We start from the raw sequence: 25,818 nt of genomic DNA on the forward strand, positions 1-25,818 counted from the left end.
GCAGTTAGAGCACACAAAAGACTGGAATTTGTTGAACTTGTTAAAACAGCTCTACCACATCACACTGAGCCTTTTGTCACACAAAGCCTCAGAAGTTACTCAAGACATAAAATCTACACCTAGCTACAGTAACTGAGAACCAAGCTCATTTATCACCCACTCTCACTGATTTAGCCTTCACAGACCATGCATCAAAAATCTCTGAAAGAAGCAGAGTGAAAGCGAAAGAAAGATGATGACACATCACCTTAATAAGATGTATCCAGTAAGCTCAGACCTAGTTCTCAGTTATGCTTCAGCATCATGAGTACCAAAATTCTACTGATAGATCAATGTTTCCACTACCATTGCAATAAGAGACAGACTCTTTTCTGCATATCTTATGTAATTTAAGGTCACACTAGTCTCTCTCCTTGCCTCCATTCTGGGCTTTTCCGACTTTGTGTCTATGTGTGTGTCTTTCTACCATGTAGCGTCGAACTACCCAATTACCAGAGTTACTAATAATCTTGTATTCAAATGCATGAAAACATATTAAAGGCTTTTTTTTGCTTTGTATATTATCACAATCATCTAGCTTTCAAAAATAAAAATTAGAGTGTAAGATCTTCAGTCATGTCCGTGCAGCTGTAGGCGGGCCTATAAGTTTAAGCAGTTATGTAAGTGGCTTCAGTGTGTTCTTGTCTCAGGGCACAAAATACTGGATACCCAAAGATCATGCTTTATTTTTAAAAGAGCTAGAAACTCCACATCAGGAGGTTTGAGGTTTGAGGGGTGGTTACAGAGCAAGTCACAGGTTTTTCAGTCCAAAGACTGGAGTTTGCTTCCTGATTTTTGCAGTTTATCCATTTTTTCTTTCCAATTTGTTATTTTTTTTACCACTTGTTATAATTATTCCTTCTTAGCATCTTAGCACCTACTATAAGAAAATATGTTTGTTTGTTTTTAAGTTAAAATATGCCCCCTTGTGATGCCAAGGGTCCTTTTCCATGCATCTTTTAGGTTGGAAACCTCCCTCTCTCTCACTACTTAAGACCAGTGTGTCAGGACACAGATGAAAAGGACACCCTGTGCATAATTTTGAGATACCAGAAGTTTTGTCAAATCAGCATTTGAGGCCTCAAGGAGGAGAAAAGACCAGCATATCTCAATTGCAGCAGCCTCCTTCAGCAGGACAGTCACTCAATGCACTACAAAAACTACTTTGAACACAGAGCCCAAGGATCCATGGGTTGAAGTAGAACAAGCCTGAGCTGGCAATCCATTAGCAGGGGCACAAGGGGCAACGTACATAATATTATGCTGGTGGTCTTAATGTTGTGGCTGACCAATGTAGAAAGACTGAGCAGCAGCCATCTCAGTTATGCACGAGCAGCAATTGGAACCAGAACAACAAGCTACTCTGAAGCCAAGAGTTCTGTTCTACCTTTAATAACGAGCCCATGTGGATTTGGCTCATTACTCTCCTCCTGGAGAAGAATAAGTCCGAGTCTATTGATAAACAGACAGATACAGACACACGCACAGTTAGAGCCAGAATGGAGGAGAGGCTATTGGCCATTACAACTGTATCTGAACCGATCTCTGGACAGAAGCCTCGCTCAAACTGACGCAAAGAGGGGCCAAAATGGCAGGGGATCCCCATTTCTATTCTAACAGGACTGTGATAGACAGAAACATTCAGACTCTTTGGAGTTCGCTCCAGTAGCATTTTCTTCAGTCAATAGCATGTTGATTGTTCACTAAAACCAATCTCCCAGTGAAAAAAGAAGAAAATCTTGCATCACTTTAATCATGACTCGACTGCTAGACGAAGCAGGGGGAAATCACTTTAAAAATAGAAAGCAGGACACTATCAGCATAGAATTAATATCAGCCTTGTCATCTCTCTCAAAGCATTTCTCTATGGTGGATTGGCTAAATAGACCTTTAATGATTCCATAGCGCTGCATGGCCTTTTCAATGTGCAGCTATGAAAAGTCATTTTCCTAATGCTTTACAGCTGGCAACCTTACTTGGAAAAAGTTCAGAAAAGCTGTTTTGTTAAAGATCACAGAAATGGCTGAAGTAAATCAGATGAAAGTCTCCCGTGTGTTTGATACAGAGATGATATAACCTGGACAATTACCCCTGCTGTGCTAGTACATTACCTTGTTCCTAGTAATGAAGCCTGGAACTGTTAATAAATTTTTTGCATTTAATACAAATGGAATAAAAAAAAATCAGTCCTTGTCTATTCATATATTCCTTCTAAAGAAGCTTTGTAAAGGATGCTTTTATTTAACTTTATAGACCCTCTCTGTATTAGCATGCTCTTTGACATGCCTGGTAGGCAGAATAGAGATGGAGAATTAAAGGTTATCTTTTCATGATTTATTATCATGAAAAGAGTGCCTTTTTATTCACACATTTTCAAAAAATATTTTCCTGTTCATTAATTACACATTGAATTGTATGATTTGTGGTTCACAGGTTGGCTATCCATATACTCTATGTTCCTAAAAAGATGTCAGACCAGTAGTTCTTAGTTAGTAATTGAATTTTTTGTGTAGTTTTTTTATCATTATTAAAACTTCACAGCGTTCATACTTAGGTTTATTACATTTTGAATTTTGAAAACGACAAATGAGTTGCATCAAAAGAAAGTGCAGCTCTCATTTCAGCAGTCACAAGCTTATCCAAATGTAGTCTTATAAACAAAAGGCTTTTATTGTCAAATAATATTGCATAGAAATGTCTTATTCCATTTACATACAGAGAACCGTCTGCTGTTTTACAACAGCTGAAGGCATGGTAGTATTGCCTGAGCACAGTCTAATAACTGCCTGTAGGAGGGAGACATTTAAAAGCTGATGAAGTGTTAAACATACTGTGCTAAAGGATGTTTCCTTGTCATTTATAATCTCCATAATGTAAAATACATTGACATGCATGGAAAGACCCACAATCTCCATCTGGGGAACCTGCACACACACACACACACACACACACACACACACACACACACACACACACAATCAAGCAAATCAAAAGTGGTATGGGTAACCGTTAAATGAATATTCCATTAGCAAAGCAATCATGTCAAGAAACACTGTCAGTTACAATGCACTCTTAAATTGTTTGCTTCAGGGGAGTAATTGCAGCCCAGTAATGTTTTTCTGATCCAATCAGCTGGAGGAGAAATACTAGCATAATGGAACTGATCTCCTCTGTAAATATACTGGCTGGATTTCGACGAGACAAGACAAGCCAAATCAATGCTATGTGCGTATTCAGCTGCCATATCAAAACAAAAATGACACCAATTATACCAGTGCATTCAGAACTGAGTGTTGTTCTTTGCAGACACATAAATTCACAGTGACTGACTGGGCAGTGGAGGCAAATCTTACTAAAACTGTTTTTTCACTGCCAGTGAAACTGGACTAAAAGGTTGTTTTTTTTTTTACTTTAGCTAAAGAAGAAGAACATACTGCCAGTGGTGCTCAGTTGTTTGGGGATAAATTGAGATTTTTAATCTAGTGGAAAAGACCCTTGCAAATACCAAACACAAACAGGCACACCCACACAGGGTACACATTTAATTTACAAGCACATACACACAGCACAAAGTAGTTAATGACACAGCTCAATGGAGTGAAACCATACAGCAGTGGCTATTTACCAAAGGCATTGTGTTTGCTAAATAGCTGAAAAGGCGAGCGCCAACCACATATCAAACAGGAGCGCACTAAAACACAAATACATAATGTACAAGGACATAATACACTTCTTTGATACTGTTCTGTCTGTAATTTTATTTGCTGTGCAGTGCTAGTTCTGAAGAGCGTAACACGGGATATTTTCTGTAACTACAATTTACAGATGACTCTTGAATGCCTCACGTGCTGACAGCTTGCATTTGTGACTGCTGACACAAACCTCACAGGCAGTAGATTGTCATGAAAAGTGAGAAAAGATTTTTTTTACTACAAACACATGTTGTGGTTACATTTTAAAGAATAAAACATGCCCTTTAATGGCCTCTGAAGGAAAATATTCTGAGTTAAAATGCATTTCTAAACATAAACTAAAATAGTAAGTGAGACTTCAAAAAGAACCTTTTTCTTTTCCAACCTACTCTTCTGATGATCTGTCCTTTAACTTTTACATTTTTGGCACTTTTTAAATGAGCATGCAGGACTTCACAGAATGTATGACCATTGTATAGATTTAAATGTCATAAACTTCATTAGTTGCCTGATAAATATCTTCACCCCAAGAGCCCTGACCTCTCCATTTTACACGTATGCTCACACACAGCAGTCTAGACGAGACTCAACTGGAGCCATAGTGACTCACACTAATTCAAATTTGACCCACCAGGAAATTAATAACAGCACTTCTAAGGCACCTCATGAGATATGTGCACACACCTTAGCTCAGGATCTAAAAACATGCTTGCAGATCTTAAACTATATCAGCAAGCAATTTTTTTTATCCATATTAAAAAGCAGTGAGTTGGTAACTGCGTGTTTTTGTTGATTCTTTTAGATTATACCAACAACAGTTATTCCTTGTTAATAATATTAGTCGAATTCTAATGCAAAACATGCTTCATTAATTCTGACAAAGGAGAGAAGCAAACAGAAAATAGAGGATAGTAAAGTAAACTACATATTAATTGGATCTTCCTCTCCCACACGTTAACACTGATAGATGAATATATTTTCACCGGTGCATTCTGTCTCACCCACACATGTGCATTCTTTTTTTTCTCACTTTTCATTTCTCTCACACTACCTTTTTCTTGGTGTATGTCTTCTGCTCCTAAATGTACGGAACACGTCGTAATGTATGATCAAATACACAGGGAGGCAAAGCAGTCTATGCTCAAAAAGGTATTCACTTATTGGGATCAAAGGAAATGCAGAGGACTGGTTGAATCTAAAATGCATATACATTTATAATAAATGACAAAATAATATTAGTGTCTAAAATGTAATCTGTAATCTGCCTATATATAAATTTTGGGAATCCCCTTTGTTTTATTACAAACATATTTCCACACTTATTTATGCACAAACCAATGAATGCAGAATAACTATATAACTATATCTATAATATAGCAGCACCACTCAATTCCCAACCCAGAGCACATTATCTGCTGTTCTACTGTTGATTAGGATTCTCCCTACAATAACTGACTCCTGGCTTAACGTGTGGCTAGAAGCCAACACTTTACCAGAGCAGCTATCCCAACAACACAAATACTAATAGCTGGCTTTCCATTCACTTCAGTTTCATCTCTAATTTAGCTGAAATAGAAAAATCAACAACCCTATACTTATCTGCATTCATGCAATTTAAAAAAGAACAAAAAATAAAACAAAAAACTACTCTGTTCCATCTGAGCTCTTTTATATCTCTTTATATCTATTACATATAAAACAGTATATGTAAAATACTGTTTTAGCATTTTGCCCTGGGATTCCCTCATTGGATAGAAACTGAGTTTTCAATATGGTGATCCGGATACTTGCTTCCCCAAAAGATGTAAATATATATAACTCACATCATCCCACAACATCTTTTTCACTTATAACACTGATCATGCCGCCAGAATCAGCCAGAATCTCACCAGGATGAGAAAAAAATGGGGTAAAATTACATTACACACCATCTAGTGTTGTAATGACTCATTATGTATGCAGATGTCTTACCAGTGGAAAGTTCTTGGTGTGATTATATAGACTTTGAATTGGATTTTGAGTTCAACAAGAAGGCATCAGTCAGATATTTCAGGAAACCTGGTCAGAAAGTTTGGAATAAATGAATATCATCTGCATAGAAGTGACAGAACCAGCAGTACCACCGTCAAATAGTCTATTTTGTAAATGTGTTTTAAAATGTTATTTCAAATTCACAACAGAGTTGTTGCAATCAAATACAACACATGTAACCAAGACTGAAATGTAGAAAAATGCATACTATGCCAATCTAAGGCAATAGATTGAGAGTGTTTGCTAGTGCTGTCCTTAGAAAACGCAGTTTTTACCGTTTCTTCCTGCTGTAAACACCACTGTTTTGTTCAGAAAAAGTTGAAATGGAGATTCTGGGTCGCTGCATCTTGTTGCTGTGTCATCTTAAATCAGTCATGTTATTTTGACGCGTCGGCGCGTCCATCAAACCCAGAGGGTTAATTTTCATATAACAACTATTGTTATGTTTTTAATTTTCAGTCTGTTTTTTGAGGTCATTATTTTTATGCTAACATTATTTTTAATGCAGACAGTTTCTCCTCAGTGATGGTTTTTTTCCTTCAACTTCTGTTAATGTTTTGGCATGTAGGAAAGGTGTTTATAGAAGGGGATAGCCAGAGCACAATTTCCATATAATCTGCATAAAATTTGCATAATGCAGAGAGATTGTCACTCTTCCTGTCTGATGTCTGCCTAAAGCACGGATATATTCATGCCTACAAACTGATAGAATGGTAAGAAAATATTTTAATAAATAAAGTGAGTATCTCAGAGACTTTCAGTAAAGACTGAAGGCTGTTGAAACTTTCTCACTTGACTGTAGATTTTTTTAAAAGGTCATATTCATATCATCTCAAATGAGTTTAAGTCTTTGCTAGTGCTGCTGGTTTGAATCTAACTGTTTTTTGCAATGCCACCTCTGCAACAGGCCAATCATTTTGTTTTAATACATATAAATTGACTGGGTTATAGTTTACTTTTAATTTGCCAGATAGCATTATTGCTTGCTTGGTCGTGGCTCAGGCAGTAGAGCAGGTCATTTACTAATTATAAAGTTGGTGCTTTAATCCCTGGCTGCTCCAGTCTGTATGCCAAAGTATCCCTGGGCAACATACTGAACCTTGATTCGTCAAAGCATGAATGTGTGTGAATGTTACATAGAAAGCACTTTGGCATAGAAACAAATGACTGAACTGGTGAATGAAACGTATTATAAAGTACCTTAAGTGCTCAAGTAGAATAGCAAAGCACTATATAAGAACCAGTTTATTTACTGTATGTACACATACTAAATTCTGCCTTACTGGATGTTGAACCTGCCAGATATTTTACATGTTTGTAAGACATTGTATAGCAGCAGTAATACTGGCCTCTAAGGGGGATATCAAAGGCTTATCTACCATTTACTATGGGTTAATTAGCAAACACAATTGAGTTAATGTTAGTTCATGCTCAAGTGGATCTCTGTAAAATGTGCATATGTTTATTAGTCAAGCAAACTTTAAGCCTGATCCATTTTATTTTAGGGGGGAAAAACTGCAAAGACAAACAGACACACTTGCAGCTTGGAAGTTCCACATGAATTCATAGCAGCAATTGCTTTGTCAGGGAGCCAAAGGCTTAAGGCTGATATCGGCTTAAGAAGAATGTCCCAGTATGTCGTAAACAGCATGCAAACTATCTCTGGATTGCCAAACTTTCTTCAGTCCCTCCCACCACCACTTAACCTTCACACCAAAGCACCAGCAAATCTTTGTTCAGTACCAAGAAGAAACCTCCAGAGTTGCAAAAGTGGAAAAACCTGGAGTTTAGTTTCTACAAATGGTAATCAGACTCCACAGACTTTCATGTTGAAATGTTCAGCTTAGCAGCGCTGAAGAATTATATTTACGTCGGGTACAGAAGATATTTTTGGCTCTATGGATAGTTTCCCTTTTCATGGGATGATCATTAAAGTGGACTTAATCTGTGTGCTGTTAGTGCCTTTAGGATCATTTTAATGGATTATGTGACTTATGTCATGGCTTTTGTTTTGGTACAGTCAACTAAAAAGTTTGTGTCTTAGTTTTGGTGAGTGAAATTTTAGTATTTTGTTACTTTAGTTTGTTACTTGGCACCAATTAGCTGATATATCTGACTATGCATTGTAGCCATACAGTAATGATTGCAACTTGCTAACCAAGATAGCAAACATTAAATGATAAATTTGCATTCCACTTTTCATCCGTCCAAGTTCACTTGTGGCTCCAAAAAATCAACAGTGGCCAAAATATTAATCACGATGTGTGACTGTGGCTACATCTTTTATGCTGTTCGGTACTAATGTTTCACTGTCAATATTTTCTTTTCACATTTAAGGTTTTAGCTTTATTGCCAATTTCCAATTTAAAGTAATGGTGTCAGCTCTATACAAACCTATTTATTAAGTGGTGCTTGTGTGTGTGAAAGAGTACATTCAGGCCAGAGACAGAGTGGCCAGGAGGTTTGATCGTCTTCTTTGTTCATCTCATTATTTCCAAAATGTGTAACAGATAATTTGTCAGCAGCAACTGCAGAGCAAAAAGTCACAAGATCATTAGGTTTGTTGTTTTCAAGCTTGAAGCCATTAATTATTTAGGAGACCTTTTACCATAAAGAACAATTCTTAGTAATTTGATTATGAAGACATTCTGTCTACATGGAATGTGTACATGGAAGCCCTCTGGGTGCACATCTAACCAGCCTGTCAGTCTTCGTAGTGACACCTGCCACTGAGAAGTAGTACGGTGGTGGCATTTGCAAAAAAAAAAAAAAAAAACAACCCACTAACAGGGACATTAGGTAGGCAAACAACTGAATTATGCACTTTTTCACTGCTGAACCTGCTTACACACTCCTTGAACTTTTTATTCATGTTAAATTAGACCATTTTTTGTTTTGTTTTGTTGTGGGGTTTTTTTTTTAGTCAGGCTTAGTATGATGTGTCTTACCGATGTGTACAGGTAGCCCTCACTGTTCATAGCCAGATAGAGTTTGGTCTGCACCCCCTGGATGGCCACAACTCGTAGCCCCACTGGAATAAGGTTGAACATGGCTAGAAAGAGATTGGACAAGAGAAACAAATGATAACAAATTTATTCTGCAAACAGTACACTTATGTTAAACAACATATATGGTAAATAACAAAAAAAATGCAACTTTGGTACAAGTTTGAAGTTGTACTGAAAAAAATGTAAATGTAAACCAATTACAATACTGTTTTATGATTTTATTGTTTCACTGATATTACAGCAGCAATGTCATCTAACAGTAAATGGGGTTACTATGGCCACAAGTGCAGGAGGACATGTCATGCTGTTTTTAGTAACTGTAGTCAAAGCACAGCCAGTACAGCAAAATGCAATCATTGAGAATCATTGAAGAATCCACTGGTAATGGTAACAAAGAAAGCAACCATATGTTTTTTGTTTTAGCTCTTGTGTTGCTAATTCTACATTCACATTGAAGAAAGAAAAAGAAAAACTTGCATAACTTTGCATGCATAGACCACATACAAACACACACACACACACACAAATATACAAAAACCTGTCTATGACCGGAGGGCTGAAAGCAAGTTGTGAGGTTGACAGAGCCAGCGGCAGCCCGGCTGCTGAGTGTAGTATATCTCTACCTAATTAGTGTTAGCCTGTATAGTGTGTGTGTGTGTGTGTGTGTGTGTGTGTGTGTGTGTGTGTGTGTGTGTGTGTGTGTGTGTGTGTGTGTGTGTGTGTGTGTGTGTGCGTGCGCACACGTGTAGATTTCATAAGTTGCTGGCACTGAACACCGCAGGCTGACTAGAGGAAAGCACATGAATGTCCACCTGAGAGTCTCCATGCTTGCTTCTGTTCCCAAAAAAGGAAACTTCTCGCCTATTGTACTGACTATTGTTGGACACACTCCCAAATTCCACTGCCACTGCTGTGGGTTTTTGTTGTAACATTTGATGGTACTAAATAAAGCAAGTAAAGTCCATAGAAAAATAATATTTCTCTTAAATTTCCCCTTTTGAGTGTCAAGAGTTTATGTTATCACATTATAAGAACTTTTCGATTTAGACACGCGAGAAGACAAAGTAAACTTCTGTCAGTTGAGCTGTGAGTCAGTGCGCTTCCTTACTATAGATCCTCTTGTCAGCCACTTAGTAGATCTGTAAAGTCCTTAGAGCAAAGCACACTATAGGGGCTTTATGATAGGCTATTTCTTTTGCTCTTAATAAAAAAAAACCCTACTGACTCCCTTCTCTCTGGATTTTTTATTATATACAATGCTCAAAGGCATGTGTGATATATTTACTTTGTACTGCATTTTCAGGTCATTTCTGGTCCTGTGAAAAGTCCCAGAACCAGTCACTGTCTAGTTCTCTCTCTTTCTTCTCTCTCTACTCCTTCTCTTCTTTTAATCCATATTTTTGTTTCCATCTTTAGTCACCACATGAAGTATTCTTCCGAAAATACACTCTTGTCTGTTCTAATATCCTTATTGACATGTTTCAAATCATCTATCCCAGCTATCCTCCTGCTTAATGCTAATGAATTTTGTTTATGCATGGTGGATGCTCTTCCATGCATCCACAATTTTCAGAGACATTCTTAGGTGCTTGTGTAGTTGAGTCAGCTGCAGAGTAAAAAGTCACAAGCCCATTAGGCTTGTTGTTTCTGAGCTTGGAGCCATTAATCAGGAGACATTTACCATAATCTTCAGTAATTTGATTATGAAGACATTCCATCAACAATGATTGTGTACATGCAAGACCTCTGGGTGCACATCCAACCATCCTGTCAGTCTTCTTAGTGACGCCTGCCACTGAGAAGCACTGCAATGGTGACATTTGGAAAGAAAAGCACTAGCAGGGCCGTTGTTAGGCAAACAACTGAATTATGCATGACTCGTTCACTCTTGGACCTGCTCACATACTTGTCTATTATAATATCTATTATGACATGTTTCAAATAATCCATCCCATGAGTGTATTTTCCAGCCATTTAAAATGACACATGAATTAGATGGTGACTTGGCTAATCACAAGTAATATAAGCAGCTCTCATAAAGTACTTTGGTAAAGTCTAGTTTATAATGTCCATATTATACAACAGTTATCATACTTTTTCTCTAATCTATTCATTATATAATCAGACCTTCTGTTTATTTCTCCTAACAACTCTAACTCTTGCTCACTGCTGCTGAATGCTGCATTTGTATGGTAGATTTTCTTTCATGCAATTCTCAGTGAGATTTTTAGATGTAGTATATTTAAGTCAAATTGTTAATTAACTTGTCTGGCTAAAGATGCATCCCCTCTCAAACAGAAATGAAGACCGTCATCATTAATGCAGCTTTCAAAAAGATGGCACTAAAAATCATAACGCTCTATCTTGAAGACGTAAAAATTACAGTCTGGTGCATATTGATGTTCTATACAGCTCAAACGTAGGACCTACTACAGAGTTTCTGCAGTATTTTTAGGTGTACTCTAACTTATGCATTTAAGCTGATAAATATGATTGCCAAATATATATTTAGTGATTTACTGATTTTGGACCTGTGTAATTGTTTTTGGACCTGTGTAATTCAATTTTGCATCGACTATTCCTTGTCTGTCATTTTGACCTGATTTGATGGCTCCTTTTCTCTAAAATCTCTTGCTGTTCTTGTCTTTGTAATTGCACCCTTCTCACTGCATCATTCAACTGAGTTTTCTGCCACGATACTCCCACCACGATGCGCACGTACACATCTGCACTCTACTTCATTTCAGAAGGATTACCAGCTGGTTTACTGATGGGGATTTTCGAGAGGTGAAACTCAATTACTTCTTAGATCCTAGAAACACCTGAGCACGCTGGAGAGGATGATAGGTCTACCACCCACTCACAGACCTTTCCTGCTGCACAGAGGAATATGGAGTAAGAAGGTCGAGGAGGCCTGAGGGATAGTTTTCACAATTGCTTGCAAGCTAAGTTCCACGTAATAACAGCCATGAAGTCACAGAACAGTCAAATTTTAAATACTTTCTTTTACTCATTCTGGGAGCAACATGACAGCAATTAGAGTAGCCTGAATATGACAATATGACAAAGTATTGAAGCTTAAAAGGAAGCTGTGGTGACAACAGTGTAAGGCACTTCTATGGTGAGATTAGTGTTGAACTAGTGACTCGTTGGTTGAGGAAAGTGGGTTACTTTAAAAAAAACAAAAGGCTGAATTAGATAAATAATAAATAAGATTCTTGTGTTCAGCTGCAAAAACATGATGTGATTTGACTGTGTACGACATAACTGATGTGTTACACATTAGGAGCCGTGCCAATTAGTTTACCCTTTGGGATTTAGAGTATCTAAAATTATGGATTCAAACATCTAAATCTGTTTACAAAAATGAGGTATGAATGCATTACTGCTAAGACAAGATTGACAATAGTGTGTATGCTGAACCGTGAAATGCTCTCCTTCTTTCCTCCCCAAAAATGAGTTGTCTCATTGTAGTGCTTGTTTTTCCCAGTAGGTTTTCTTAGTTGTGATACAACACAAGAAAATATCTGATACTGTATAATATTGGAGGAAAAATCCATATTATTCTGTGAGACTTGTATGTCTTATTTGTGCCACTGGTTTAACAGCCACACTTGGTCTTCTAAACAAGTGGAAGTAGCAAACATCAAATCTTTGTTTGTTTTTTGGTTTGATTTTTGTTTTGTATTGTTTTGTTTTTTCTGTGTATCTGTGTGTGTGTGTACACATTTAAGAAGGTCCTCTCCCACCATCACAAGACACCAGTAGCTCCAAGAGGACTGTGCTCTCCGTCACCATGGAGACAAGCGCACCCAGCGCCTAACAACGCTATTTTTGGAGCAGTGCAAAGAGCTTCACTCTTTCTCCTTTTCCTATTCAGCAGCAATCTTTATTTTTTTCCTCAAAACTATTTTAGTCCCATAATGCAGGTCAGTTGTTGCATAAGTTAATAAAAATGAGACCATCCAGATATTATGGGTGGGGTGGTCTGTGTAAGAAGTGAAGTGCAACATTTTTTGGGTGCATGTTTGTTTAAGACGTTTCATAAGCTTTGCTTATACTACTGTACGGTGTGCTCTGTGTATTATGGAACTTGGTATTCTTATATTTAAGAAACAAACTTCACAGGAAATGATAAGGTATTGTTCTGCTTAGAAAACATCCTACATCCACAGAGTTGCTATTTATATGTAGGAGACACCAAGGGACTCAATGAATACTAATTCAAAGGCCTCAGTAGTGTTTACATCCACTTAATGGTGAGATTACACAGCACTGAACAAATCCTGTTTCACAGAATACTGTGCACACTTTTTCCACATTGTTAGATATTATTTCCACTCAGCAGCTATTTTATAATTTTAATCATTGAGGGATATGTAGTAGTGCTCATTGCACCATGTAATTAAAAGTTGGTCAGTGTCTGTTGTATTGTTACAAGACAAGTGCCTGTGCTATTCCACTTCCATTGATCTCTTTAATCAATTGGAAAACAAAGAGCTAGTGGGTGTGTGGCAACGAAAGGAATGCATCCACACATAGTGTAAGGCAAAACTAGATCTCATGACAGAGGCAGTGTGTAGGCGTGAAAAGCCAGTTATGACCTGTGTTCAGTTTGGAAAAGGATGATTTTGATTAGATCAAATAAAATAGGGTCACTACTTCACCGCTTAGTTTATATACTTGCAAACATGTATACAAACTTAATATTTTCTCTGTACTAAGAAAAATTTAATGGCAAAAAAATCAAGATCCATTTTGAACAGTTTAAATGCTGCTCTCTATCAGAGTATTTAAAGCATTTAAATAAGGAGAAAAAAAATATATCAGCTCTCCTATAGCAGTTTAAGGAACATGGGCTTTATGACAAACCTGAAACAGTCTTGACACACTGCAAGATGAATATAGGTAGTGTAACCTCAATTATAGTACATAGTATAGCATAGTGCTGATAAAAGGTAAAGTGGGTGCATGACTGAAAAATAAGTGGAATCCATACACCAGTACAATGGAGTGAAACTTACTGTAACCATTGTCCTCCTCCTTTGTTCCATCAATGGTTCCATCTGCCTGCAACTGCAGGTGGAAACCTTGTCGACTGTAGAGTTTCGTCACAATCCCCTTCAGCTGGGGCTCTGTGGAAGAAGAGAGCAGAGAGGAGGACACAAGGATGAAACCACAGAGTACAAGGTGGAAGATAAAGTTGTTCGTAGGTTTGTAATGGGACATACTGGCACTTGCATTGTACTGTTTCCAACAGCTTTTCAGCTATTAAAACCACAAATAAAAGAAAACAAAATAAATCATTTGAGTCGACAGGTAATTAATGAGGCTGAGTGGCACACGTGATGGGAGATTTAAAAAAAAGGAGAAATAGTCACAAATGAATGTGATGTTGTGAGATACCTGTCAGTCAAACAAATGCAACCAAAATGAGCAAAAACATGCTGGAAGAAGTATATTCACTTACTTTGCTCTCACCTTCTCATGGAAAAGAATTAGAGACTACTGTAATTATGTCTTTCTAGACAGCATTAGAGACAGATTCTGGCCTCAGTTAGAGAAGCTGCAGTCAGACACGTTCAACTGACCATTTAAATGGCAAACTATTTAAAAAATATTTAAATGGCAAACTATTAAGAGCTACAGTTATGTCAAATTGTGTTGTGTCAACATTTTAAAAAGCATGATTTCTGTCTTTCCTCTGCAAAATCTAAGGGCCAGTAGCTTGACAACAGAGATGAGACCAAAGATGGACAAGAGTATCCAAATAAGAAATTGGTTCTGAGGGCATGAAGTGATTTAAAATGGCTGAAATTATGCAAGTAACCCCTCTTTCTCAATCCATGTTTCTTGTCAGTCTCTATTCCATCAGACCTGCCCAACAGATGTACAGCTACAAAAGTAAAAAGGAAAACTAATAAAAATCTAAACTTCAATGAAAAATGGTATATTAAATGCTCTCAAAATGTTTGAGGCACACTTTGAGAGACAAATAGCACCGCAAATTACAGCGCATAATATTTCTGTCTAATTTTGCATGGTAAGGAAAGAGTTAGATTTCTGAAATATCTGTTGAAAGCCTTGGAAAAAAAGATGACATGGAATCAAGATAGTTTTTCAAAATAGGAAAAGCCTACACTACGGTGTTCATCAACAGAAGGGTCTTAAAAAAACAATAGTTTTAAATATTAAATCTGTTTTGCCTGTCTGAGTTACATTAGTGTCTGGTAAGTGCTAAGTGCTCTTCAGTCTTTGGTTACTGTCCCAAGTGGAGTGTCCTTTACTGTTGTTAACCACACCATTCAGCTGTCCTATCATCTCATCCATCTTTCAGTACTGTGATCACCAGCCTTACTAAGGTTACTTTCGCTGCGCCAGGGTTTATTCAGTCTATAAAGCGGGGATAGCGTAATAATTGTGGTATAAAACTTTGCACGTAGACATAAAGGAGCCTAAATGCATTAGCTCTACAGCCGCATGTACATATAATGTATTTCCTTAAAGATGAGGCACCATATACCCGCCAAAAAGACAACACCCATTGCTTTCCCTACAGGATAACTGGAAATTGGATGTTAGAAAGATGCAAAAACTGCAGGATAGTCAAAGTGTTATATAACCACATGTCTTAACTTTCAGGTGAATTATACACAGAATTAAAACAACAACAACTTGAAAATGAGTGAATTGGATAGAATAAAGTGGGAAGAAAATACAGAGATGAATGTTGTAAGGCTATAGGGTCATACCCACAAACATAAGGAGACTGACACTATAGCAAGATGTGATGCCACTGCAATAATGCAAGAAATTGCAGCCACTTTGGACTTGGATTTACATCTCACAGTAGAACTACATACCTAAAATACAGGAAATTCTTAAAAATACTGTATCTGCCAATGCTTTTATTCCTGCTGGATAAGTTTCAACAACAAAGCATTTGGCAACAGCATGCAGGAAATATTATTTGGAGCTAATTGTGAGGTTTGCTTAAAATTCTAAATGAAAGTTGGGACCTGCTTATTTAAATGTGTGCATCTGAAGTTGAATATTAATCTGTTTTTAAGTTCTGCCATCCTGGAAACCAAATATTATAGCCATTTTGGAAACTAAAAAGAGTGAAATTTATATTACTTTTGATGGAGTGATTATCCAGATTCATTGGAACAGTAAATCTTATTCATTTGTGACAGTGAAGTCTTATGTGATTAACCACCTAAGCCTTTTTTACATCTAGTTCAGTAGATAGGCAACGAGCGATTGATTTGATTTATCCCTCACTATTATTTGAGATGCAAGGCGACTTCTGTGTTGATACACTTGATAAGCATCCCTTTCAATCTTGCGCCAACTTTTTCATCCATCTTTTCAGAGAAAGTGAGCGTTACATAGTAAATATCTTTTTTAACTGAAAAAAAATGGCACTCGTAATAAGAAAGGTGATGATCAGAGTGATCAAAAATGTGATAGCCTGATGAAATTGGAACAACAGACCTGGTCGTCTCCTTCGCCTTTTCTTGGAACCAAAGAGTTTGACTCGTGAAAAAACGTTCAGTCGACTTGGTTTTTCACAGCTTCCTTTAGTTTTACTGGGGCTGCTAACGCAGCGGCAGGCATTAGACTTCTCCCGCTCCCTCGCCTGCCTTTTCTGCCTTATGAGGGAGCTGGCAATCGCTGCCGCCATAGCCAGTTTGGCAGCTCTCTGGGGGAAAAACTTCCAGAGAAACGGGGAAGATATCACCCCCTTTGAATCCAAGAGATTGGATTCTGAGGGGAAATGTCCAGAATCCGATGCAACAACAACGATGTGTTAAATTTAGGCTACTATAGAGCTTTCAAAGTGCACTATAGTGAAAATGGAATAGTCCCAGGGGTGCAGCGAAGATGGCTAGATGATGTCCACATGGATCATTTTGATCATTGATTTAGTCGCTTTTCAGACACTGTCCGTGGCAGCCTCGAGAAAAAAGTGAAACGTAACGAAAAGGATAAAAAGCAAACGTTCCATCCGAAGCTGTACAAAGACTTTGGTCACAGCACATTGCATCTTCTTCCGAATGTATCATTTTCTCGGTATCACAACAAATACGCACAAATACAGTTTGGTGAGCAGTTTTCCGCTAAACTACATGGTCGCACACATGGTAGTCGTGAATGAAGCTCGCTGCGCAGTCATAGGATGGAAACACCTGTTTGCAGACGCCTGGGGAGTGTGCAGTGCTCGTTATCTGATTTCCCTAATCTCTTGCTGTAGCTGCTACTGTTAAGAAAAAAAACAACAACGAGAAAAATAAGGAAAGGAAAAAGGATTCAGACCGCTTTTTTAAACGACATCGCAGATGATGTAAACGAATAACAACAGAGATTCCATTGTTTTTCTGTCTTTTGTTGAATCGAAGCAAGACAAGGTAACAGCAGGAGCTCCCTCATTCTGGGTCAGTATCCGAGACCGGCTCAACCACAAACTCAGCTGTTCTACCGAGAGCATCCCACCTACAACCAAGAGAATGAGCAGTGGGGAGGAGGGAGAGGACAGGGAGTCTAACTGGTGAGACACAAACCAAGTCAGTGTGCACACTCACACACGTTTGACTTACAGTAGTGATAATTCATATTAGGAGAAAGGTACGTAGACGTGTGGGGGCGGAAAGTCCAGAGAGAGAGAGAGAGAGAGAGAGAGAGAGAACGAGCAGATGAAGAAAGAGAGCATATTGCAGACCTTTCTGATTTCACTTGACAGAAGTGGACAGAAAGTTACTCAAAAACTAAGAACTACCAATATAACTCATTTTCCCCTATGGAAATATGAGAAAACAGCATGTGAAAAATAAATCCCGTATTTTAAACTGAGGTGAGAACGAACTCCCAGCCACATACTACTTGAATTATATGCATTTTAAACATTTAAAGTTGTAGTATTACTAAATATTTGTTATTTCCAATGCCCACCTAAAGGTGCAGATGACTGTAAAGAATAAAACCGTAGGTAGTATTTCCTGACGTCAACTGTTCAGTTAATGTAAAATGAAAATAATGTATTAAGACCCAACCAACAAAATGACAGTAGATTGACTATCAGCATGCATCCTTAAAATGTCATAAATCCTCACTTAACACTAAACATCAAACTGAACAAATTGAAATCACCCCAATCTAAAACCCTTTCCACCATCATCGTGGTGAAGTTTTCCATTTATTAATGTTACAGGAGCTACAGGTGAATTATGAATTGACTTTATGAAAATCGAAACTTAGTGTCAAACTTAGTGTCAGAAAAAAAACGTAGTCTGGAATCTAAAGCTGAAAACAACTTGCCACGGTTTTGTTGTTTTCAAGCCTGACTTACAGCGTCCGTTGCTCTACTGAGAATATTTAACAGACTAACCAATGCTGCCATCTAGAGTTCTCAAGCAAAACTATTAAAAAAAAGTAATTAAAATTTTATTTATATCCACTGCTTTATAAATGAGACCAGTAACACACGTCAAGTTTATAACTAGCGTTGAATAAATACGAACTTGCGCATAACTAAGTGTAAAATCTGGGGAAGTAGAAGTGCAATAAAATCAACTGAAAGGCATTTAGAATTAAGCTCGACAGAGTATAACCCCTTTTTTATCATTCTGAAAATAACTCGCTTAAAAATACTACATTTGAAAAAGGTTTTTTCAAACAAGATAAAAATCAGTGAAGCACATAAGTGAAGATGAGATCCCCTGACTCTTTTTTGTGTGCGTTGTTGTTTTGGAGCGATCTCCACTTCAGCACCATGGACAGCAACTTAAACGCAGTAGAATACAAAGAAACGGACCAGACGACAAAACACAATAACCGACTTTACTAGAAACACTTTTACAAAAAAAAGAGAGAGAGAGAGAAATAAATACGAGTTTAGTCCCAATAATTAAAGATAATTGCTTGTTCTTTTCTTTTCTTTTCTTTTTTTTCAAAGCAGCATAAATTCTAAAACAAAATAAACAGCCTACCTGAAACTGATTTTCTCAAGGGAAAAGTCATATTTTCTCAACAGCGTAGCCAAAGCAGTGACTTGGATACTTGCAGTTCTTGGGTGGTGAAGTGAAGGCGAGTAGACGATATATTCAGCAAAGTTCAAACCATTGTCAGACAACTGTCAGAGGCGTAGTGGAAGAGAAAGCATCGAGGCGTGGCCATCAACAGGAAGATCGTTATAGGACATTAGCGACAGGCCATTATGACTTCTAAAAAGCTCATTAAAGATTAATTTAGGGGTCTTTTTTGTGCGCCAAACACGTACGTGTATTCAATGTATTGCTCCGCTCGGAGGGGAAGTCGGACGAGCGGGGAGCAGATTGAAGACAAATGAACAAAAAAACGCAGGCGAAGCTTGTACTTCCTTCTTGGGGCACTGCAGACTGTTCTCATATTACAAAAAAATATGTAAAATGATCCGATAATGCATTGACTAAACCTGTTATACAGGCCTGTCTACTTTCGACGGAAAAATATCGATAAGCATTCAGCAGAGACAACAGTACACATTAGACAAAGTGTATTTTTGTCCGTATTTGCACTCAGTTCCTTGAAACTGTTCCTTTCTCAAAATGCCCAGTAATACTGAGGCTGACCAAATATAAGATGGGATTGTTATTTATTATTGCAGCATACATTTCTCGCAGTGCAAACCACGAAGCATGCTCTATTGGTTTAATTATACCATTTAATTTGAGTCAAAGTACAGCAAAATACAGTGAACAGTGACTTGATCGCGAACGGGCCTAAAACCGAAAGCAGAGTGACGAGAACTACAACTGAGTGATGAGGGCAGTGTACCCTGACTGACCATGTGCGCTTTCTTAACACTAGATGGAGCAAGTGGCCAGGCTATAGAGCAATCAATGCACCCTAAAGGGAAAAACCTACATTTGTCTTTGTAAGTAATTTTAAATTTGGTATACAGTAGTAGAGAAACACTTAAGCTCTAATCTAAACTTAAATCCATAATGTAATAAGATGGAATATGTCTATACTATTATACCAGACATGCCCCCATATTTTAATAAAATAACTATTATTACTAAAGGGCCAGTAATTGTCTCCTTTTTCTCCTTAAGGTATAGTTAAATTTAGAATCAACACACTAAAACAGACTTGTACTGTTGTTGTTACAAACAATATGGAATATTGTAAAATTACACCTTTAGGTACTACAGATTATTTAGATAAATGAAATACCTAACTCCAACATGGCGAAACAAACAAATCATCAAGGTCAAGAGTGCAAATAAATGAAAATAAATCATAGGAAGTCTTCCCTAATGAAATTCATATATAAATATATTTCAGGGGTTTTGTGGGCCCTGAATCAGAAAATATATATTTACTGAGAGGTGGAGTGAAACAATTATAACCGTGTTACATTACAATGGTCTGCTAGAAAAGCTTGGGTACCATAATTCACATGGATATTAGTGAGTTTGACACGTACCACCCACTAGAACATTCGTGCACACTAAGCACACCCACCATGATAAAAGCACTCGCAGACAGGAGCAGCCTCTCCCAACTGGAAAATGTGCCATCACACTACAAAAATAGCTCTGAAGCGACTTGAGGAATTGATCCAGCCTCCAAACCCCCCAGATCCCAACTTAGTCTGGATGTTTCTGAACAAGATGGATTCACAGGGGCACCACCTTGCAACCTAGAGACCCCAAAGAATCTGATGTGTCCTAGTCCCAAAAACCACTGTAAACCCACAACCCTGTGTCCACGTCCGATTGATTGAGAATTGTTTGAGAAAAAGAAGGAAAACTTGCACAATACATATTAGGTAATCGGTTTGATTGCTTTGATAGATAACTGTAAATTGTTCACACTCAGTTACAATATACTGATTTACAAGAGAGGGGCTCAAATGGGGTGAGAGTTGAAAGTATTTAATTTTTCCATTCACCATCTTCAATGTGCTTCATAGATAGCTCAGTGGTCTAGAGACAAAACTAATCTTTAACCTCACCCGTTCTAACAGTATAGGACTGCTAATAAAATATAATTATAATATTAACATATTATATCAGTAATAAATATCCTTTAGAGAGTCATTATCTGTATAGCAGTTTGCACCATAATGTATGCTAGCTGTAGGGGACATTTTCACTGTGATTAATATCGCAATGCAAAACCAAATATTGGCTGTTGTAATCAATTCTGCATACTTTTCATATTTCCTTTCATTTCCTTCCTCCTCACTTGAAAGGCTAAGCTTTTTAAACAACTGAATTACAGATACAGACAAGAAATATTTTATGTTGAACATGTGCACATGTGTATTAACGTATTGTAGCTATGCTGTGGTTGTCAAGAGGCACTTTGTGATTTTTATCTTGAAAGGTGCTATACAAATAAAATGTTACTTTACTTACTTTACTTTACTTTGTAATACTGTACGCGACAAAGGACTAACTAAATAATGAAGCAACTAGTTAAGCTGATTGGACTTGGCATGATCTGTGACTCTTGCAAGTTAAATAGGAGTAGTTTATAAGTGAAAAGTTACAATATACTGTATGTTTAGGAGATTTGCTGAATATTAATATGCACAGTATTGTATGTGCCATAAAAACAACTCAATCACAGTGGGAAAGGGGAATATTAAAACTCTGTCCAATCTTATTTATACAATGCAGCATACATTACCCACATCTGGTACTATCCAAAGCCTCTAATTCTGCCCATGGGTAAACACAGAACAGCAGCTTTCGCCAATAAGCTCACGTTTTGTGTCAGTTGTCCTACTATTGATAAAGCCAGACCATCACTTAAGCAAACAGTGTTGCAAATCTGGAGATGACTGGATTTATCACTGACAGTTAGCAAGACAGAGTGAGGTGATGAGAGTCGAGCTGCTGTGTACAAGCACACGAGATACAAAAAAGGTCCCTCTTGCTGTAGTGTTTATCTTTGTAGCAGCCCTTCTACGAAGGAAAGGTGGGATTGGGTGTGAGGATGTGCAGTGGCACAATAAACAATGCTAACAATAAAATAAAGTTATATTTTATAATGCTTCTTTAAATCTTGAATCCATCATTTTTGTTTGTGAAGATGTTTCAGAATAAAACATACCTCTACTCCACTTTTGTCTTTGTATATATATATAAATATTTTTTTTTTGTAGGACAAAAGTGCAATATAGCTGTACTGTGCTCATTTGAAGTCTTGCTCTCATGAATTATGCTGTCAGAAAATCAACAGATTGGCGATAACACAGCAATCTCTGGCTTTTATCCAAATGCAAAATCTCTTCCTTTCTCAACAACAGAAAGAAACAGAGTGACCTCTGTAAACAACACCTATAGACACAGTAAATAAGACAAGTCAGTAAAACACAAGGGCACACACAAACACAGAAGCTGTCTGTCTGTGTGTGTGTTTGGATGCTTGTGTAGCAGTATGCCCTGGGTACATTAATTACTGTAGTGCCCCAGAATGCCAGTCTACTGTAACCTCCCCGGGGCACCTTGCCTCTGATTTGCCCACACACATGCATTCATACACAAAGGAAGACTGAGAAAATAGCTTAAAATAGCTCAAAACATACAACGTTGATAGTATCTGTCACAACTGTAGTAATGCAGAGTCTATAGGGTAGTCTGCCTGCACCAGGATCTTAGAAAGGAAAACATACAGCATACTTTTTCCCCATTTCCTTTAATTTTCTGTAATATACATAAATGTTTACATTAATATCTAGATTATCTTTACTTATAATACAGACACATTTAAACTATAAAAGATGTTTAAAAGCCAGGACTTGGGGGGGGGGGGGAATGTTTAGCCTGTATATACATGTAACTGTCCAGCAACCACAAAAGAAACCCAAAGGGTCACCCTAGTACTCCATCATCTCTGGCAAAAAAGGGTTGAACATCAGAGGAAAACTAGGAGATAGCATGTGTATTCCCAAGGTTGAGTGCTGTGTTAACCTTTAGATTATTAAATATCACCCAACAATTAAAGCTATCTCGTATTTTTAATAACCCAAGGCTGTCATGATAACACCTAACTCTTAATCATTTTTTCAAATTCTGAAAGAAAATTGGCCTCCAAGGGCAAACACTGAAAAAATACAGCGGTTAACCTTGCCCGTGGTGTTTAATAGAGGGCAAAGTTGCATGGTACGATGTGCTACTGACTGTATCAAGATATTTAATGTCAAAGTAAATTGTTATCTTCACACACCATTTCAAATGGCAATAAGAGGATATTTGACCTTTTTGTACAGCGCGAGGGGATTAAGTGAAACATTATAAGGGAGACAGGAACAGTCTCATAAGCTCAGAGGGTTGCTGCTCTAATCATTTAGCTCTTTGGCAACATTCTCCTGGCTTTCTGCTCTTTGTGTGCGTGTGGGTAACAGTCACTCCACCCCAACAGCAGCTTGCAGCATGCTAGGCCACCAGTGCCATAGTGATACCACGCATTGCCATGGAGACCGCACATACGTAATAGGGTGTGTGTGTGTGTGTGTGTGTGTGTGCATGTGTGTGTGTGCGTGTGTGCCTGTGTGTGAAAGAGAGACAGTGAGAGAGAGAATGGGGGTTGGGTTTTACAGAAAACTATCATTCACTCAATGTTTCAGTAGAGCATGGTTCTACAAGTCAGTCATGGGTGACTGGCAGACCCATATCAATAATCGCGTGATCTCTCCAACTCTTTCTGAACCAGAGGGCTGTGCTCACTGTATGAAACCAAGGAGTCGGTAGACTGAAACTAGAGGACAATCTATTATTTCTTCCTGTGGATGATTCAGGATCATCTCTAGAGCCCCACCATGGGAACCAATATCTATTTTTTCACAAGCTTATATGCTAAAACATTTCCACAGTGGCTGTAATGCCTAAACAGCTGATGCAATTTAAAAAAAAATTTGCACCTCAGTTAGAATTATAAAAATGGTGTCACAGTCCAAATATTTATCGACCCAAGTGTCTTTTTCACTGTCTTTAAGTAATTTACATTAATTGACAAGGTATGTTTGTTTTTAGTTGGAGTGAAAATACGATAAAATATATATTTTTAAACATCTAAAAGGCATTAATAAGATCTTCTCTGAGCTTTTTCCAAGTCTGCTTCTCATTAAATCACCAGTTCCATCTCCACCTCTCTTTTAAATGCTAAAGCTAATTAGGAGCAGACGGAATGCCTGGCATTTGTCAGCTAACCTCTCCCCTTTTGTACAACAACCATCTTCAAAGTCTTTATCTGCTGATTAGCGCTGCCATATTTTCTCTCACACAGATGACTACTAAGCTTTTTTGTACCCAAGTGACAGGAAAATAATTCTAATTCGTATATCAATGGAAGCTAAATATGGCAGCGAGACATAGGACCTGAGCACTCTGCCAGACACTTTGTGCCTGTTTGTTTGATAGCAATACAGATAGATGTGGAGATTCACTCCTGCGTAACTGCCATCATTTAGATGTTTATTTGCATTCTGAAAATTTGCAGCTAAACGTGAGGGATAAAATTAGACAAAGATTGTAACTATGATTTTCAAATAATATGACATTGATATTAGTGATGTTATTTAATTAAGTATTTAAATTATATTAACTACTGAATATAACAAATACTGCCATTGTGATGGTACAAACAGCACAGAGATTAGGCCATCTTCCTGCTTTTTACTGAGTGTTTAACTCATTTAGTTGTCTGATTTGTAGGGAAGAAAGATTCTATTTTTAGAGTCAATTACAGCCTTTCATTCAAATTAGGAAGGATGCGATGCTTAAGTTTATAAAAATAAAATGACTGACCTTGAGGTGTATAGTACGTCCCGATTAAAAATCCTCTTCAGTGTGTGACAGTTTATATGTTTGTTTAGACATAACATGTCCTTTACAGATGTTTGATATACTTCACAAAAGAAAAAGCACAGAATAATACAAAGAATACACTGTTGAATCTGTTTAAACATCTCTGACTGTAGCTGTCACTTGTTAATTTACATTTAGACAAATTAACAAGTGACAGCTTTTGCTGGGAGCATACTCTGGGCTTTCATGTTCTCTGACCTTTGCTCCTATTGTGCCTCAAAATGTGAGCACATGCATGAGTGTATGTGTGTACAATATGTGTGTAAAGGTTCCTAGGCTGTAATGATGTGGCAAAATCTCTGTCATGGTGTAAGAAATAGCAGCATCCTGCTCTGGATGACTAATGGGGCAAATGTTCCCTCATTATTTCAGCACATATGTAAATATGAAACGATCAGCTAAAGAGACTACCAGTTTTCTTGTCCTCTTACCCTTACTTCTTTTCAGACTTCAAAGATGAGGATGATTGCTGATGATTTGCTAAAAAATCTCCAAGTCACAGACCCTGAAGACCTTAGAGTTAAATCATGCCAATAAAAAAACTCATTAACCAGCTCTGGCATGCCTTATTTGACCCTCAAGGTGCTCTAAGCACGTTTGCAGAAAAGTAGGATGTATGAAAAATGCAAATTGAAATGTAGCATCTATGTTTTACGCTGGCACATATTTGTGCAGTGTATGTAGATGAGTCATGCATTGCATGACCCTGCAGTTTTCAGGTCCCACGTGAATTATGGCTGAATCATAACTAACTCTGCCGTAGGCAAAGGAGAGGTTCTTAAAAGCTTCTGTGACAGATTGCTGTGTACGGCGTCCTAAGCAATGTGAATGTGAATGTTAAAACTGCAGAAACTGTTCTTACAAAAATAAAGCTAAAATACAATAATCATTTAATAAACTGCACTCAGGTCAGGTTATATGAAATAAAGTTTAGCTCCAGAGGAATGTGGAGGACCAAGTTCATAGCAAATCACAGGCTTAGATTAATATAAAATACCATATATTATTTTTAAGTCTTTTTTTCTTTCATTAATACTTAACTCCACATTGCTTTTCAGTTGGCCATTTAAGGCAGGGCACTAGGAAGAAAAGATTATACACCATGATTTAGATGTGCATCAACTTGAATATACTTCTAGCTGGCCAAAACTAATAGGAGTCTCTAAATGCCTGTTATCAGAACAA

General features: G+C 37.5%; 1 protein-coding gene across 3 annotated transcripts in view; it reads right to left on the reverse strand.

Moving 5' to 3' along the window:
• The window catches only part of fgf13a (fibroblast growth factor 13a), a 91,754-nt gene that overhangs the window by 8,329 nt on the left and 57,607 nt on the right, over positions 1 to 25,818 (reverse strand). For 2 of the 3 annotated variants that reach the window (XM_063495070.1, XM_063495051.1), the window contains 2 exons: positions 13,795 to 13,905; positions 8,711 to 8,814 (listed from right to left, as the gene is read on the reverse strand). In XM_063495070.1, the coding sequence (XP_063351140.1) occupies positions 8,711 to 8,814; positions 13,795 to 13,905 (215 nt within the window). Of the gene's footprint in view, positions 1 to 8,710; positions 8,815 to 13,794; positions 13,906 to 16,267; positions 17,326 to 25,818 lie in introns of those variants that run through there. The other variant, XM_063495061.1, reaches the window with a different exon arrangement.

The sequence above is a fragment of the Pelmatolapia mariae genome, linkage group LG2, assembly GCF_036321145.2.
Source record: "Pelmatolapia mariae isolate MD_Pm_ZW linkage group LG2, Pm_UMD_F_2, whole genome shotgun sequence".
In the NCBI taxonomy this organism is placed as follows: Eukaryota; Metazoa; Chordata; class Actinopteri; order Cichliformes; family Cichlidae; genus Pelmatolapia; species Pelmatolapia mariae.